The sequence below is a fragment of the Bombus terrestris genome, chromosome 12 (genome assembly GCF_910591885.1).
Source record: "Bombus terrestris chromosome 12, iyBomTerr1.2, whole genome shotgun sequence".
NCBI lineage: Eukaryota > Metazoa > Arthropoda > Insecta > Hymenoptera > Apidae > Bombus > Bombus terrestris.
The window spans coordinates 5,743,808-5,761,852 of record NC_063280.1 but is presented as its reverse complement, the minus strand read 5'-3'; the positions used below and the strand labels follow the sequence as shown (position 1 = coordinate 5,761,852).

Sequence of the window (18,045 nt, the reverse complement as noted above, 5' to 3'; positions counted from 1 at the left end):
CAGATATAATTTTGAAAGATTTGTTTATTTTCACGTTCTTTATAAATAAAGTATCGCACACACTCACTCATTCTTGTAACAGTGGGATTACCACAGGTCATTATTTTTTAAAATTTAAGTTCACCGAAATAGATCGATGTGATTGAGCCAAGTTTATAATGTTTTTAAAGAATCTAAAATCAACAACTGGTGCGCAAACACTGCAACATTTTTTACATATTTTATTAGCTCTATTTATTTTCTATTTTACATGGTTTACTAAGAGCTATTATATTTTGCAGACTTCTGCTGATAAAACGGTATTTAATAATCACGTAATAATAGCCGTAAAGATAATTATTGTGATTCAATGTATATTCTAAAATTTCTGATATTTTTTTGGCAGTGTCTGTTCAATTTACAATATTTGGAAAACCTTCACTACGCTCATCTAGCTTTGTAGTGAACGTTTTAATGATTTACTAACTGTATAATGAATTACGTCACTTTTATTTCTAAAATCGCCGCTCTATAAGTTAAACAAAGTGGCAAATATATTTACAATGAATTGTGTTTACCGTTAATGGGCATATTACATCTTTTTAAAGGGCTTGGCAGTTAAGCTATATTTAACGGATGAACTTTTTCGTAGCTTGTTTTATATCGCAAAAACTCTAACTCATTTACACGAAATCTGCATTGTCAACAGAAAAAGGTGGATGAATATGTTATTAAAAGATGTAGGTAGAAGTTTTTGCGATACAATAAACTGCGAAACCTATTTTTAATGTGTTTACATTCGAAGCACATATCGTTACGTGAGACGATACCTAATTTTACATCTTTTAATAAGATTCAACAATTAAAACGACTTCCTTGAAGTCATTTAGAATGAATTCGAAACGAGCTGAAGAAGATTACACCTTTCTGTGCATTAATAACATTTTCACTATGATAGAAAGCAGTCAGTTCTTTACTTTTGAAATCATGATGATGGTGTGTCACAAACTTCAAAGGTGACACCGATTTTTCATAAATAAAGTTGTTTAGGCTTTGACGGATTTCATGAGAAGATCAGTGCTTAGAGATTTGGGCCTTTCTATGGGAAGACCAAGAGCCCGATCCCAAACAAGGGACGCCAGAACACCAAGAGCACGCGATACTCCGAACAGGACGGTGTAATAATTCATCTCTTTCATTCCATAGTATTGCAGTAAAACTCCCGAATGAGCATCTACATTTGGCCATGGGTTCTTTACCTTGCCAGTTTCCAAAAGAATGGGTGGAACTACTTTGTATACTTGAGAAACAAGCTGAAAATATAAAAATATAATCATTAATAGACAACAAACTAAAAACTTAATACAAATCCTAAAGAAATTATTCATTCTGAAACTTTACCTTAAATAGTTTGTCATCCGGCAAGTGTTTCAATGCAAATTCTCTCTGGCAGGTATATCTAGGATCAGTCTTTCTCAGTACGGCATGACCGTACCCAGGAACGACTTGACCGCTCTTCAACGTGTTCCAAATAAATTCCTTCAGCTTATCGTCACTGGGGCTGTCTCCAACTTGAGCGCGCAACTTTTCTAGCCATACCAACACTTCTTGATTTGCAAGACCATGAAGAGGACCAGCCAAGCCGTTCATTCCAGCCGCAAATGACAAATACGGATCAGACAATGCCGAACCTACCAAGTGGGTTGTATGTGCAGATACATTTCCACCTTCGTGATCAGAGTGGATCGTGAGGTATAAACGCATAAGTTCGATGAATTGTGGGTTGTCGTAACCGAGCATGTTCGCGAAATTCCAGGACCAATCTTTTCCCGCATCGACGGATCCCAAGCCTTTACCACCCTTGTAAATATTTCTGTAGATCGCGGCAGCCACTACGGGTAATTTAGCGATCAAATTCATCGAATCTTCGTAAACGGTTTCCCAATATTTGGATTTGTGTACACCTCCCGTATACGCTTTCACGTATTCACTCTCGCTATTTAGAAGAGTAATAGCGGCGGAGAATTGAGTCATGGGGTGAAGCGACTTGGGGAAGTTGTTCAGAGCTTTGACTACGTGATCAGGTAATGCGCTTCGGGAGGCCCATTCTTGAGAGACTGCTTTCACTTGGGCATCCGTGGGAACGTCGCCAGTAATCAGAAGCCAGAACAAACCTTCTGGAAGCGGTTCCTCACCACCCTTAGCTTTTGGTAGAAGCTTCTGACATTCCGGAATCGATTTTCCTCGGAATCTAATACCTTCTTCAGGATCCAGGACCGACGGTTCCCATACAAGTCCTTTAATTCCACGCATACCACCATACATCTAAAAAGTAAGGAAAAGTTATCACGCGATATCAACGTCAGGCGAAAAAAGATAGTAGAAAAAAGATTGGATGTGTTCATTGACATTGAACTCTGATGTAACGACCACAGGAGCCGCACTTTGGACTGGCCAAAATGTTACTTTCACATCGATCATGATTTAACTTTATAAATAAGAATAGAGAGAGAAACGTACAACGTATCATAGAAAATAAAGCGATGGCAAAAGAGGCAAAAAGGAAAAATGTCTCATATTGTAGCATAATTTCTTGCTTGGTTAGATCTCATTAAACACAAAGTATTCGATCGCCACCAAAAAATCTCTAAGAATATAATATACAGGGAATAAAGTTCATCGAGTATTGATATAGAAATTGCGAGTTTTTGTTCTCCGATTATTAGGCAGCCAGAATTTTTCCGACAACCTAAAAGCCTGCCTATATATTTATATCGCGATCACATGATAAGCACGCGGCATAAGCGCTGATTTCATGGTCTTTATCACCCACTCGCAAGACACTTATCAATGTTACAAAAAATAACTCGTAGTGTGTCTTTCATAGTGAGATTCGTCGTCTTCCACGTGGCTTAATATGTTGATACGTAACACTCATCGCGTGACGTTCCGCTCTTGCGATAATATTGCCACGATGCATGATAATTTATTCATCGTCAGATATTTAGTACGTAAAACGTATCTAAAACGCATGATATACTCGAAATTGCACGAACAAACGCATACCATATCTACGGTGACCTCTCCAACTTTGGTGGATCCATGTTGTTTACGGAAAGCCTTGACACGCTCCTGCTCCTTTGGAATTTTATCAGCCAGAACCTTTTTCAAATCAGTGGAGGCATCGCTCAATGATCTTAAGAATATGGTCGAAGTTATCTTCTGTAAAAAGGAAAAAAGAAATTAATTCTGGATTATATTCCGAATTTTTTTGTTATCTCGCTTTAATTCTTCTTATCTTTAATTCACATAAATATTAATTGTTACATAATAAGAACAGAAACTAGGACACGTGGCAATTAAATTGTTACGATATTCTTTGCCTTTGTGGTAATAATAGTCCGAAGACAGGTAAATATTTTATTGGTTTCGTAAAACAATTTTCCTCGTTCAACCTGATAGATGTAATTAAATTTTCGTTATGGACAGAATTTTATATATCGACGCTACCAGTTGTAACGAATAATCGGCGACAATTGCTGGATTACGTAAAAAGAACGAATTGCGTGTAATGATATATTTGCTCGATCAAGAATACACGTGAAGAACTAATTCCTGCGCGAATATCGTGATCATTTTAAATTGACGTCTATAATAATAAAAAAGTGATAAAATATTAAAGCTAACGTCTGTCATTGATAAAGACAATTTTTTGCAAATTATAAATTCAATATTATTCATGAGAATTTCAATGTATAGTTCAAGCCTCGCTCGAGGTCATGGGGTTCCATGTTAGAGTTCATTATCAATGCACAGACCTTGGAAAAAAGTAGCGGAAAACGCCAAGTTAAAAGAATTATTACAGTTGACATTGCGTAGCATAATTACATATCAAGTCTCGTAATCTTAGGTTGAATTATTTTTTAGAAGTATTTCTCTCTCCAGTAATACAGTTAATACTATTATAATAAGCCTTCTACGTGATGATAAAACTGAAATGAACTATTCACGTTCCAACATAACTGTTAGACAGAAAGTTATTTCTGAAACACGCGTAAGTCGGTTACGTTGATGATTATATCACACGATTCGTCTCTCCGTTTCTTACACGTATTTTTAAGTTATTAGATTTTTCATATTATTTTATCGTTAAGTATTTCCATAGCAAGTCATTGTCTACAGACTAGCGTAGAAATCTCTACATAACGGTAAATACAGGCTAAAAGCTCGGGCAGCAAACATCGATTCGTGACCGCATTCTGCGATAAGAAATTAGGTCGAGGTGAAATCACAATGGAAAAGTAAAGCGGAACATCCGGTGCGAATTAGTGGATTCCGATAATCGTTGTTTAACTTCAATCGATTTCGATATCAAAAACAGAATGTACGAAAATGGTTTCTCATATTTTTTATCGCGTGCAAACATCCTCTATGCTTATAATATTGAATTGTTTAAAAAAGAATTTCTTAGAAATTGTATGTGTAATTATTGGACCAACTTTATCGAATTAGAGCCTCTAGTTATACAATGATCCCGTTGTGAAATACCTAAATGTAGATTATTGAAAAATTGTTAAATGAAAAATTCAGTCCATCACAGTGATAGGTGTTTTCTTTTGACTGGCGTCATCTATGAGCATAGTAATATTGTATGATCACACCATACACCGGACGAGACCATCTTCGACGTACATACAATGAATGTTGAATATGAGTCGCCAGTGACCTTGGCCTTTCTATTAAATTTGTCATTCATCTTATAAGATCATTGCACGCGATTCTCTACATACGCGTCGAGGTATACAAATCTCGCAATTATATACGAGTAATGATTTATCACTAAACGAAAATAGTATCTCTGAAAGTATCGTTTAACTATAACACGAAAGTTGACCCTGTTACATAATAATTCTAAATCTATTTTTTAATCTATCTATTCTTATGAAAAAGAATTCGTTCTATAGCAAATGATTTGTGTGCTGGTGCTATATTTTAGGATTACGTTGTTCTTTTTTTGGCTAGCGTATTGTATTTATGAGTGCAAGAGTTCACCTAGAACGTTATTAAATACGTACATGTATACAGAATGTTACATCTGGATACAGGCCAGAGTTCCAAGTAGTTTATAACTAAAAATAAGTAGTTTCACGTGTTCTATAATTTAACCTACACTACATAATGCACACGTGATAAGAAAATCGGATGCAAAGAATGTGTCCTTTGCAACATGATGATATTCAATGTTAAAAAAATGATTACATACGTTTCACCGGGACGTACGAAGTTCAAGATGTCGTACGAAATGTCACGATTTTATACACGAATTGATCTTTGATTAATTTGAAGGATTATTTGATTGGAAGCTTTAGATTGTTACTTTAGATTTTTGAATAATCGCTTCCATGATAGTTGAGTGAATTAATTATGCGGTTTATAAATAACCGTTCCATTATTTTAAGTGTTGGTTGCTATGAGTGAAAGTAATGTTAAAAATTAAAAATAAATACTCGACGTAGTAGTATTTTAATATAAAAAGTATTGATTATTCTATGTACATGGCCATAAGAGTGTTTGAATATATAATGTTCTTCGTTACTTTCGATGACTTAGCTCCGTCGAACAAAATCAAATACCTGGATAATGTTACTTATCGAACTACAACACAAGGATAAAGCGAGTTTACAACTCAATCTGTGCGTTATGAGTTGTTCCGTTCACATTCTAAGAATTTATTGCTTCAACTCCAAGTAACAATATACTCGATACGTAACATAAGACGGATATCATGTGGTAACCACAACGATGTAACGAAATACTAATTGAATAGATTGAGACTGACTTTTATTTCCGTTATTCGTATCGTTGTGAATCAGGTTGATAATGATCAATTGATCGAGTCGACATATTAAAATTTCACTAGAAATGCTAATTCTATTTATCTATTTGTATTGATTGATTACTAGTAAAAGGAAGAGAAATCATGTAAAGAAACATTATTTCGATTGATATATATCGGAATACGATGTAAAGTATAATTGTCGCTCTACTATCTTGGAAATATTTGTAATCTCTCAGTAACGAGTACACGATGAATTCTAGTTAGTTAATTGTATCTTTTCTCCTTAGGAATTGCGTTAAATGACCATAATTAAAATTGTCACTGCTGTAAGTCAAGAGAAAACTAACATCAGTTCGAAATTCGAATCAGAAACTTTCACCGCAAAACTTTCACTGTATTTCCGATATAATCCTTGTAATTTATAAATCGATCCGAGAATAGCTTGAAATACATTTCATTTTTCATACATTTTCCTTTTTTTACGCGCGAGTAAAAATAAAGCGATGTAATTGACGTGATAACGCAAGAGGAAAGTAAGGAAAAAAGGGAAATATCAACTTACAGTAACATAGTGTCCACTTTTACAGTCCCAACTTTTTATGATAAGCGATAATTAGCTGCCTACGAACAAAGTTCAATACGTGATTCCTTGTTCGTGTAAAATATAACTCAAGATATCTCGTAATGAATAAATGGTATTACATAGCGTTAGGTAGTTTACACGAGTTGGTGTACCAATTTCTACATAGTTAATACTTAAGTAATATTCAATATTTATACATCTAAATTCCAATCTTACTTTTGTCAATGTTACTTTATTTTTATATTCTCTGCTTCATCTTATATAAATTTTAAATGACACAAAATAAATATAGCTTGCTCCGTTTCTTTCGTTGAATCATTAGAATATCTATTAATCTAACAACTAAGATTAAATGTTTGGCCAAATCGCATGTAAAAACCTGGAAAATTTTGATTAGTATCGATACGAAAGATAAATATCTCTGAACTTGTATATGTAAATCATGTATTATCTTGTATTATCATAATAGGACAGATGGCCTGTTACGTGTGTACATACATTATGCTATATGGTCGTAACATATCGTGATATTTTTTTCATCGCGTGCAGGTCACTTTGTTTTATCCTCGATACTATAGGAAACAAAAACTGTAGAGGACAATAGAAAACATCATATTCGTTGACCTTCAATTATCAGTTATACATATGTATGTAAGTTTTATACGTTTAATGATGAATAAATATGTATATACAACAATAAGTATAACAATTTATCGTAATTCTTAATTAAGTAAAAACTTCCAAAATTACATGTAATCAAATTCTTTATTTTATACGACTAACAATATATATGAGACAAACTGATATTACGCGAAGCTTTCCTATGATCGGCGTTTAAAGGTTAATAAAATTGAAATTATCGAGCGATGATATGGAAATTTCAATACGATGCAATTAGAATCATTTGTGAAATGATTTATTTTTATTCGCTACTGGTATTGGCAAGGAGAGCACTTTAATAATGCATAGGTCGATCGAAGAAATCGATTTCCAACCTGAAACTCATTTACCACTTATCCGGTTTGCTATATCGTAAGTACTAAAAGATATTCAACTTGTAGAAGATAGTTGAAAGCATTATATTTTTCTCATGATAAATCAACTTTATTAATGATAAATACAGATATAACTTAAATTAATTCATAAGATGCTCTAACGCTAGCGTTTTTCTCTTCTTAGGTGAAGATACTGCTTGCATAGATATAAATAACGATAAAGGTAAACTGTAATACGTTGTTTCTTAATAGTGTTCTAATCTCGACTAAATATGAGGTTGATTTATGTATTTAAACGTCTAGTTAAGTGTGCAACAGAGATTAGATCCTGGGAGCCAACTATAATTAAATAGCCTGGTAATATAAATCTACTACAACAGATTATCGGCCAACAGATTACAACGATACTTAACTAGGTAACATTTGTAAAACAACGTGTAATAATGTTTTCAAATTATATAAATATTCTACGTGTTATATGTTTGCGACCGATTTTCGCCCGTGATTCGCCGGCATATAATTCTAACGTACGTCTGAAAGAGTGAAAAGAACAACGAGATCGAGTGGTCAATTAAATTTTGGATCTGTGAATTGGTTCTGTCACGATGAACGGAGATTATCATCCCACGTGTTCACAATATATGTATTCGCAGATTTGACGTCACGCATCGCGCGCGATTCGCTTCACACCATGTGACCGACAATGACATTACTTGCACCAGTAATCATTTAAATTCTCTCTAGTTTTCAATGATTTATGCGTGCTGACGCATGTGGTATCACAATGACTTCTTTCTAAAATTCCATTCCTGAATACGCAAGCACGATTACGTGCCTCAATCTCGCCATCTCGCTATTATACAACTCGGGACATTTTGTTTAAACAGTCAGCTACTAGAAGAAAGATAATATAATAGTCGTATAAATTCATTAACTTGCGATTAATCGGCTATTATACATGTCTATTTATTACGATTCAGTTATAAAAATAGCAAAAACAATAGCTAAAGAAGTTTGAATTTTAAGAAATACGAGGCCCTAATGTCTTGGTAATGAACGGGCAATCTATGGTATAGCAAAAATTCACACGATGTCGCAACCAACGAACAACGATACATTCCTACAGTTCAGCCATTCTATGGTTTTATCTTTGAACTTTGGGTACAGGCGCGAATATTATATGTATCGGATTATTCGCGTGCATTAGGTCAATCGCATTACTCATTAATGCGTTATCGCGATTACAATTTAGTCTCTTATTGATAAACTCGAATAAATTAATCATTTTGTCGATATTTATTAATTCAATCAGGCGAAACGATCGAACCACGTGTCTTTAGACATTCCATTTATCGATATGAAATACAAAATTTCGTTGGAGCAAGTCGTGGTTATCTTAATCTACTCGAGAGTCCGAGTTTTCCGTGACCACAGTGATGTCATATAAAATGAATTTTCATTTCCACTCGTCTTATGGCCGATCTTCTTCATAATACGGAAATTAAAGTACGAATAAAATATGCGAATGTACATTTCAGCGAAATGAAGATCTCTGACCTTATTTCCTCTCCCGATTGAAAGTAGGCTGACATCAACGCGTTCTTGGTGAGAACCAGTTCTCCTTTCTTTACTGCATCGATCCTCATTATGAGCAAGTTTTTGCGTGTTCGCTAAGGAATTCTAAATTTTTCGACATACTTGAAGCCGTTTTTGAGCAATACGGGTACGAAGGAGCCTTCGAAATTGGACGAAACAAATAGATTGTTGCGAAATTAAATTAAACTAAATAAACTAAAGTCTGACTAAATCTTTGTGCGAATCAGAAAAACAGAAATATGTATTACGACAACAATATCTTAACTACCGCTTATCTGGATCGACGATAATCGAAATGAATCATTGTACAAGTAGTAATGGCAATCGCAAGATTAATTTTCTAAAAAACTTAATGAAGACAAACTAAATAAATATCGATTAGTAGGTCAAAAACATATCGTCTGTTAGCTATAGAATATACAGGCTAACTTATTTCAGATTATATACTTATATATATTTATATACGTACATAATTACCGATATCTAAATGAAGTTATATTTATTTAAAGGAAAAAGAAAAGAATTTGAGAAGGAGTAAATTTTAATATTGCACATCGAACCACGGCATCTGCTGGGTAAATTATTAAAAAACACTTCAGAAGTAAACCATCGATGTTAATTGTATGAATATTATATAGATTTCCTTTTAACTTTCTTTTCAGTCTTTCTTTTTCTCTCTTTTGTGGTTTCTCCAAATGAACTATTTTTCGACTTTCTTTTAACATCAAGTGAAATTTTGTGATTTGATCCATTTTTCAAAAGATATAAAACAATCCTACAAGCAATTAAAATTGTTCGCCCATATATTTTATTAATTTCTTGTTCGTTCAATTCCATAAGCAGGAAAGTGAAATATCAGCGAAATTTGTCTTTGGGAATGGGTCGTTTTTTTATCTTATCACAATCTGCATGAATAATGATATGACAGGTATATGACGAATAAGTTCGTAACATTCACAGTAATGAGCAAAACTGAACACCGCACTTTGAAACAAAATTAATTTTCTAAAATTCGATCAAATGATGATTTCTGTTATATTAGAAGGATTATAAGTTTTTTATATTAAATATAATTTTGAGCAATCTGAAAGGAAATTTGAAAAAAGAAAAAAGAAACGAAATAGTAAGGATCATCTTTCACAACTCTTTCATCTGAGCCTGTTATGAAAATTTCAACAATTCGTTTTATAGATTTGTCAGTTATATAGGTATATATTGGAAATTTAATCGGAATCGATTAACGTTGCTATGACTTACAAACGATTAAATATGGTGAAAATCGCAGCTTTCACGATTTCTGTCCTAAAATCTGCAGATTCTTACATCGTCTTGCAATGATAAAATTCTCAGCATATGCAGGGTGTCCCAGCTTTTTTCGATCAAACATTGTCAATATATTTTACAAGTCAAGATAAGAAAAAAATGTGATATAAGCATATGTCACTCCAACCAGAAAAGAGTTATAACAAAAAAACTATATACGAAATGAGCGGTAACGAATGTGCGTTATTACGGTACAAAATATGAATAGATCAGGAATACTTACATCTAGCAGTAGTCAGGAGATATAATACTTCTAACTTCTAACTTCAACGAGCAATAAACGAGAACTTCAAAGAATAAAAAATTCAATTTTTCGTCGCTGCTGTTTTATACTGCCGAACATTTTGAAATGGAATTGTAGTTGAAGTTGTAGAGGTATTATGATATCTGTTGACCATTGCTAGATGTAAGTATTCTCGGTCTATTTAGTGCGTTCATTGCCGCTCATTTTGCATATCTTTCTTTTTTGTTAATTCTTTAACGGTGCTCCTAATAACATATATTTATATGACAATTTTTCCTTCTCTTGGTCTCTTGAATATACTGATAACGTTTGGCCGAAAAAAATGGGACACCCTGTATATAACTGACTATGATCACAAATCTTCGTAATGTGTTACTCAAATCTAAAAAAAAATTTTTAAAAAGCAACCTTTACTTTTTCTTCGTGATTCCGGCCAAACAACGATTGTAATTTCTTCAAAATATTTTTACGTATCTAGTAAAGTAATCCTTTTAACTTCTCAAAAAAATTAAGTCGATTGATCGAATTTAAAAATTATTGTTTTAAAGAGTGTGTTCAATTATTCCCATTATTGTACGTAGAAGAGTTCATACTGCTCATTATCATTGATTGCATAACTAAAAAGCATTTGAAGGGCATTGCCAGATAGAACACACCCGTGAGCTACAATTATCCAACTGATTTCGCGCCATATAATCGTCAAATGGCGCTAAAATGACCGAGAAGAGGGTGTCACGCATGATCCAATTTTTATTAACCCTGAAATTCAATCGTCTTGTCGACAACTGTACGTTTAGCTTTAACTCTTATTTCTTAATATACTTTGTAATACCTTCCGTGAAGGCGATAAAGAATCTGTAATTCTTTTTAATTGAATTGTAAGAATATGATACGGATTATAAGAAGATATGACAAGTAAAATGAATAAAACACAATGGAATCCAACTTTTTCCTGTAGCCGAAGTTTTCATTGCGACCATATTGCCAATAGATCCTTCCATATATAAACTAAAGTTTTTGCTATATTAGGATATTGTCAGGTTATGTTACTTAATGATAAGTGACAATAATAAACGATTTTATATTGTATAGTAGGAGAGAGAAAAGGAAGAAATGGTTTTGAAGCAGTAGCATGTTACATGATCCGAAGGTCACGTTTATATATCTATAACATTAGGTAATCGGCGAGCCATCTACAAGTTGAGCGAAGAGTTTCTAAATGTGCCAAAAGTTACAGTAGATATACATACACTTCGTATGAAACTATTCATTCAGTCTTTCTATGACTCCAATAATCAAACTTATAATTTAATCAAATACTAATATATTTTCCTAACAATCAGTTTCAATGTATCTAATTCCCTTCATAAAACTGAGGAAGAAGAATTAATAGAAATTAAAACCGGATGTATCACTTACTATGTATGAGTAAACGAGAAAAATCAATTTTAGATAATAATATCGAAAAAGTTACATGATCAATTCGAAGTTCCATCGGTAAGCAAATATTTTTCAGGGACATCATGAAGGAATGGCCAATGCAGATTACAAGGACAAAACAGATTTTGACCTCGAATTCGTTCTAAAATTGTGATACCTTACGAAATTATCATGTCGTGCACTTCTCAATGGACATGTGTAGAGATTCTCACATATTTTGGGTACCCGTTATGTCATATTTTCGTCTATAAACATATATTTATGGTCATATATAATTCAATATGAAATCAATTTGGTTAAAAGTTCAGGTTTGGTTACGATACCTGTATTATCGCGATAAGTCGCTACAACAAAAATAGATTGACAGCTTTCAAATTTTCACTAGATTAACCTTATAATTTTTACATCAACAAACAAAGCAAATATATTATGTATCTTGCATTGTTTTTCCCTATCATATACGCGATCACGGGGAATTCCGTGTTTTCATCGATTGGGACAAAGAGGATATGTCAACTTGTATCAAAACTTCATTCATGCGAATTCTGAGTGTCCACTGCTGCTATACACATTTACATTTCAATTCGATAATTTCATTAATAAATGTTTGAAATATAAAACAATAGTTAAAATATTTAGTTAATTCTATCTTTATGAGTATTAATTAAAAATCATCATAATCACGGCTCAATTAATATGTCCGGTCTCTAACTTACGATAAATAGTAATCAATAATTATGCATCGTTTAAAAATTTATTACGTAACATATCAGGCTATCAAGCTTGTCTAAATTAATGCCAAGTTCTGTCGGTCAGGTAAACCTTATATCACTCGATATGTAATTCAATGTACAGTTTTAAACAACTGATCAATATATATTCATTTTATGATTTCCATAATATTTCATATCGCCACTAAATGCAACAATTCGATTAATAATAAGCTGCATCCATGTTAGAGATATTGCCCCAAAATAATGTGCATTGTTGGAGTTTTGTAAAGGTGTTCTGAGCACACGCTCAATACGTCGAACAGCTTCGAGACAAACCTTTCACAGTTTATTTTATAGCACATTTTATCTATCGAATCAGCAAACATGATCCAATATTTTGTCTAGATATCATTAACATGGATAATTTGCTATAAATTTGTAAATTTGTATACCGACAGTTTTGATCGCGTTTAGTTACTAGACTATTGGTCGATAGAACGCCTACTACATACTTGGTACCCAGAACCACATAGCCGAACCGAATAGCGTCTTAGTTCTAAACGGTGCAAGGTTCTAGCATTTCGAAAAAGATAAACAATAAAAAAAACATTTATTTCTATATGACTATCTATTAAAAATTATCAACTATTATTACAAAAAATAATGATGCACGTTAAACACCTGCTTGTCTTTCGAATTTCGCACCGGAACAACGTGAAGTGGTTTAGGAATCATTCAAATATCATATTGTGTACTAAGACCAATCAATTTTTGGTAAATTCATTTACCACGCACCTGAACTTCCAAACAACGTTTTGGACTGAAATGGAAGAGTGCCATTGTTCTTTATATCCTGGCTTATGGATCCTTCCTCTTTCTTGTTACTGTCACACCAACTATCCAACTGACCACGCGGAGCTCTGGCGCCCAACTCAACTAACTGCTCTCTTCGTTCGTCACAAATATTTCTATCGCGCATGCGCAAAGCAGTTAGTGTTCTCAAAGGATCATTTAATGTCTACATATAAATCTGCCATGTTATGTTCATGGAAAATATCAAAATTAACTTTATAACTATTCTTGATAAGTACTTTAAGGAAATTAAAAAGCGAAATGTAGAAAAGTACATTCATAGAGAATAAAATGTACAATAAATTTTAACAGAGATCCTATGTCATTCGTGTAATAAATTTGATATGGTAATATTTCACTGTTGTTCCAGTATAGAGAGTTTCGAGAATTGGTAATTAATGAGAAATTTGGCGCGTAATATGAATACATTTAAAGCGATATATTTGTTTAGATCATGTGCAGACTCCCATATTTACTATTATTTATCTTAGTAATAGAATTATTTAGTTGTTCAAACTTTTTCCATTTTCAAGCAAAATTAGTGAAAGATATTAAGTTTATCACATATCTCCAATGATAATGATGGTCTACAATTCATAAATACATAAATAAATATAAATAAGTATATCTTACGTTTTATGTTTTCTATTAGAGTGAACAATTACTTATTTAATGTGAAGAAATGGAATCCACAAGCAGTTTTACTTGCAATAATTTTTTTTATAATATTTGTAGCTATTTCTACTGCATAATTGTGTACTTCTTCATCATTATCTTTTATACATTCCAAAGTATTTAAAATAATTTTAGGTATTTTGATATTACAAATTTTGGCCATTTTTTGGAGACATGTATAATTCAAAATTGGAAAAATACCTGGGATAATTGGAATATTAATTCCAATGTTTCTACAATCATTCACAAATTTAATAAAAATACTTGCTTCAAAGACAATTTGTGTCATAATAAAATTTGCACCAGCATCAACCTTTAAATAAAATTAATGTTAACATATTCGTTTTATATATATATAAATAAATAATAAAGTGAAAGAAATTAATTACTTTTTCTTTCAAATAAATCAAATCCATTTCTTTAGACGATGATTCTGGATGCATTTCTGGATAACCAGCAACGCATATACAAAATATATTACCAAATTGATTCCGTATAAAACGTACCAAGTCAATTGCATGTGAAAATTCACTATTTGACTTTGTTGAATCTAAAATTTTTTTTTACAAAATCCAATTAATATGAAAACTTTCATTTCATAAATAGAGTCTTTTAAACATGAAACATTTTATAATAATTCTTAATTACCACCCCTTAACACAAAAATATTACGTATGCCATGTTCTAATGCTTCCTTTAATATAATTTTTACATCAGTGGAAGTTAAATCCTTAGCTATAAGATGAAGGAGCGTGTTATTTGGGAGTATATTAATTATATCTAAAGACAAATAATCTTTCATATCATTTTTATGCCATGTTAATGCATAAAAAAGTGGATGATACTTATTCATTTCTGTAAAAAAGCTAGTAACAAAAATTTTTATTTATAGAAACATAGATACACTAAGCATTATTAAATACATAACATACAAACCTTTGCAAAAGATCCTTACTTATTACAGGTATTACTTCGAAACTACAAAATATAGCATCTATGTTGATTATATCTTGTAGCTTTTTTCTTAAATCAATCATTTCGCGTTTAGTATCTATAGACCGAAAATGATCGGCAATATTATCACATTCGTCATCAATCCCTGAATCACGCACTTTATGTTTCGACACAAATTTTTTCATCTTTTTAGTATGTACATGTAGAAAGTACAGTTAGCAACTATATAATTTTTCGCCTCACTCAGGCCGTATAAGATCACTGATATCACATTACGCAATATATGAAATACATAATCAGTGTAATGTAATGGACCAATCTCCTGTAAGTAAAAAGTACTAAAACCTGTACTAAAGTATTACTAAAGTAATACTAAAGTACTTCTAAAGTAATATTAAATAAAAATTTAACATTATAGTTGCAAAATTATTAAAGTAAATTTCTCAAAATATCAGAATATATTGTAAAATATTAAAATTTTTTACGTTATATTATTTCAAATTTATTTCATAGATTATTATAACATCTTATTTAACACCTTTAACAAAATATATAAATTCTTAATGTCATTTATTGTTACTTCTTTTTGCTAAATACAACTTCCTACAAACTTCTGTTATTGGAATATCATACATAGAGGGTATACCACCTAGAACAGTTTCTTTTTTAGGACGTGAATGTTTATCTGTAATAGTAGTAATATCATTAATATCTGGAGTCATAGATAAGTTTATAGCTGGGTAAATAATAAATGCAAATGTAGCAAGGGCAGTTAAAGCCCAAATTGGTATTGCTACAGCCCAGTATTTAGAAGGCCAATATGTTAGTCCTAAATTATGTAAAATTTGATCTGGTATTAAGGCCCATACCAGGAATAAAAGGAATAGCATATTTGAACCTATGTATAGAGCATATCCATAAACAGATCTTGGTCCATATGGAGCTGGGGTATGTTCCATTTTATATATGTTATGCTATGGAAATAATTTTAACAATGAATATTTACTTAATAATAATTGTAAGTTGGTACAGGTGGACCAAGAAGTTGCATAGTTTCTGTTACTAAAATTAAACTATCAAAAAATGATGTTAATGCCACTCTAACTTTTCGTGCTTCAGTTCCACAAATTAATCTACAAAAAGTGTTATAGATTAGTACAATGAAATATGCATATATTTAAGCTTATGCTATTATAATACATATAGGAAAACTTACATTTGCAATAAATTATTATCTAGTGTCAATTTCTTTGTAATACTACCTCTTGAGGGCTCTTTATCAACTATTAGTACTTGATAAGCAATTTCTGCTTCCCTTTTTGATGGGAAAGGTATTGATAAATTTCTGTACAAAATTAAGGTTATTTTTGTAATTACGTGCAATGTTTTACAAATTACATGCGATGTTGTAAAATTACTTATTTTAAAGGATACACACTGAAAGTACTCATTACAGCAATAGCGGTAATTATTATTTAATTCGCGTATGTTTCCTATAGTATAAATTCCTTTATATTTAATTTTTTTACATATGATACTTAGTCATTAATTTTATAACTCGTTCTATAATAATTTAATAATTTAATTACTTTGTGCAAAATGAGATTATAATTCTCAAATTTGTTATGCGATACATATTCAAAGTTATGTAACGTATTTTATATGTATGTATATACAAACCTAGTAATATATAGTAATTTTTCTTGAATCGCATGGCGTTATACTCTGTGTTCGGTCATTATACGCGACAGTTTACAACACAAATAGTAGCAAAGCTTAATACAAATTGGTGAATCAGTATAATTTGGTACACTTTAACGTAATGGGCCGAAGAAAAAGTAAACGGAAGCCACCAAGTAAAAAGAAAGCTATTCAACCGCTAGATACACAATTTAATTGTCCGTTTTGCAATCATGAAAAATCATGCGAGGTTAAGATGTACGCATAATTCATTTATCGCCAATTCTTATACTACTTAATTTTCAATTTTATTGCTTTCTCTTTTTATTTGCAGGGATAAGTCGAGGAACACAGCTAGAATTACTTGCAGAGTCTGCTTAGAAGACTTTCAAACCACGATCAATTTACTTTCAGAACCTTTAGATGTGTATAATGATTGGATTGATGCATGTGAAAGTGCAAACTAAATTTTATTATCTTTGTATCAGGTCAATGCTAATAGTATTATTTATTTCTTCTAAATGTAAATTGTCAGCACTTTAGTATAAATGGATATCACATCATGTGCAATGCATAAGCAACAACTTAGTGCTATACATATATTCTATGAATCAATGAAAAGACATTTAGTTTCATAAATTTAATATTTCATTAGTTTAAAGTAACAAAATTTGATATACATATCCCATATGTAGTGTATTCAATATTATATTGTATTATTTTTAATCATACATGATATTTGTATAATCATATTTATATATATGAGCTTGTCGTACTTACTAAGTAAGGATATGAATGTTTACATTAAAAATAACAAAAATATTATATGACTGCTATAACCTACGGATATTTATATGAAAAGAAGACATAATATTTTTACTGTATGTTCATATTATAAAAATTAAGAAGTTGTAAGATAATGACAATATGAATAAAATAGTCTTTGCTATAACTTTTTATGAGTATTAATGAGTTTAAACTAAATCATTCATTAAATTTAAATATACTGAAATATACTCAAGTGTATTTGATTTAAATATACTGTCATTAAAGTTACTGAATAGAATTTCTTATAAGCATGAAAATCTGAATAATAAAAAAAATACAAGGCTAATCACATTAATGTTTTTATGCAGTTAGATGAATATTTTTTTGGTGACAATTATTCGAAG

The 18,045-nt window shown here is 31.6% G+C and overlaps 5 protein-coding genes across 6 annotated transcripts; 1 reads left to right on the top strand and 4 right to left on the bottom strand.

Moving 5' to 3' along the window:
* Positions 1-6: 6 nt before the first annotated feature.
* On the bottom strand, positions 7-13,842 carry LOC100645344 (probable citrate synthase 2, mitochondrial). Of its 2 annotated transcripts, none has more exons than XM_012315232.3 (4): positions 13,508-13,842; positions 3,046-3,201; positions 1,381-2,304; positions 7-1,292 (listed from the first exon to the last, which is right to left on the bottom strand). In XM_012315232.3, the coding sequence occupies exons 1-4, from the start codon at positions 13,550-13,552 to the stop codon at positions 1,026-1,028; spliced, it is 1,392 nt and encodes a 463-aa protein (XP_012170622.1). In that variant the 5' UTR covers positions 13,553-13,842; the 3' UTR covers positions 7-1,025. The 2 variants fall into 2 exon arrangements, with proteins under 2 accessions (XP_012170622.1, XP_012170624.1); XM_012315234.3 differs by lacking the exon at positions 13,508-13,842 and adding an exon at positions 3,490-3,514.
* Positions 13,843-13,988: 146 nt separating this feature from the next.
* Positions 13,989-15,669, bottom strand: LOC100645686 (methylenetetrahydrofolate reductase). The gene is made up of 5 exons (XM_003399912.4): positions 15,176-15,669; positions 14,888-15,105; positions 14,629-14,789; positions 14,230-14,552; positions 13,989-14,151 (listed from the first exon to the last, which is right to left on the bottom strand). The coding sequence occupies exons 1-5, from the start codon at positions 15,376-15,378 to the stop codon at positions 14,103-14,105; spliced, it is 954 nt and encodes a 317-aa protein (XP_003399960.2). The 5' UTR covers positions 15,379-15,669; the 3' UTR covers positions 13,989-14,102.
* Positions 15,670-15,746: 77 nt separating this feature from the next.
* Positions 15,747-16,152, bottom strand: LOC125386054 (phosphatidylinositol N-acetylglucosaminyltransferase subunit P). Its single transcript, XM_048410694.1, has one exon. The coding sequence runs from the start codon at positions 16,150-16,152 to the stop codon at positions 15,760-15,762; it is 393 nt and encodes a 130-aa protein (XP_048266651.1). The 3' UTR covers positions 15,747-15,759.
* LOC125386055 (EKC/KEOPS complex subunit LAGE3) lies at positions 15,747-16,852 on the bottom strand. The gene is made up of 3 exons (XM_048410695.1): positions 16,628-16,852; positions 16,410-16,538; positions 15,747-16,326 (listed from the first exon to the last, which is right to left on the bottom strand). The coding sequence occupies exons 1-3, from the start codon at positions 16,642-16,644 to the stop codon at positions 16,200-16,202; spliced, it is 273 nt and encodes a 90-aa protein (XP_048266652.1). The 5' UTR covers positions 16,645-16,852; the 3' UTR covers positions 15,747-16,199.
* Positions 16,853-16,898: 46 nt separating this feature from the next.
* LOC100646195 (transcription elongation factor 1 homolog) lies at positions 16,899-17,894 on the top strand. The gene is made up of 2 exons (XM_003399917.4): positions 16,899-17,131; positions 17,208-17,894. The coding sequence occupies exons 1-2, from the start codon at positions 17,016-17,018 to the stop codon at positions 17,338-17,340; spliced, it is 249 nt and encodes an 82-aa protein (XP_003399965.1). The 5' UTR covers positions 16,899-17,015; the 3' UTR covers positions 17,341-17,894.
* Positions 17,895-18,045: the final 151 nt, after the last annotated feature.

Bases quoted from the DNA above. Each gene is read 5' to 3' on its own strand.
- LOC100645344 (XM_012315232.3), bottom strand. From the start codon at position 13,552: ATGGCACTCTTCCATTTCAGTCCAAAACGTTGTTTGGAAGTTCAG. The intron at 3,202-13,507 runs GTGCGTGGTAAA...TCCTTTTTACAG, and splicing joins AACGTTGTTTGGAAGTTCAG to AAGATAACTTCGACCATATT. The intron at 1,293-1,380 runs GTAAAGTTTCAG...TTATATTTTCAG, and splicing joins CGGATGACAAACTATTTAAG to CTTGTTTCTCAAGTATACAA.
- LOC100645686 (XM_003399912.4), bottom strand. From the start codon at position 15,378: ATGAAAAAATTTGTGTCGAAACATAAAGTGCGTGATTCAGGGATTGAT. The intron at 15,106-15,175 runs GTTTGTATGTTA...TTTTGTTACTAG, and splicing joins AGTAAGGATCTTTTGCAAAG to CTTTTTTACAGAAATGAATA. The intron at 14,553-14,628 runs GTAATTAATTTC...TTTTATTTAAAG, and splicing joins TGATTTATTTGAAAGAAAAA to GTTGATGCTGGTGCAAATTT.
- LOC125386054 (XM_048410694.1), bottom strand. From the start codon at position 16,152: ATGGAACATACCCCAGCTCCATATGGACCAAGATCTGTTTATGGATAT.
- LOC125386055 (XM_048410695.1), bottom strand. The intron at 16,327-16,409 runs GTAAGTTTTCCT...CACTTTTTGTAG, and splicing joins GATAATAATTTATTGCAAAT to ATTAATTTGTGGAACTGAAG.
- LOC100646195 (XM_003399917.4), top strand. From the start codon at position 17,016: ATGGGCCGAAGAAAAAGTAAACGGAAGCCACCAAGTAAAAAGAAAGCT. The intron at 17,132-17,207 runs GTACGCATAATT...TTTTATTTGCAG, and splicing joins AAATCATGCGAGGTTAAGAT to GGATAAGTCGAGGAACACAG.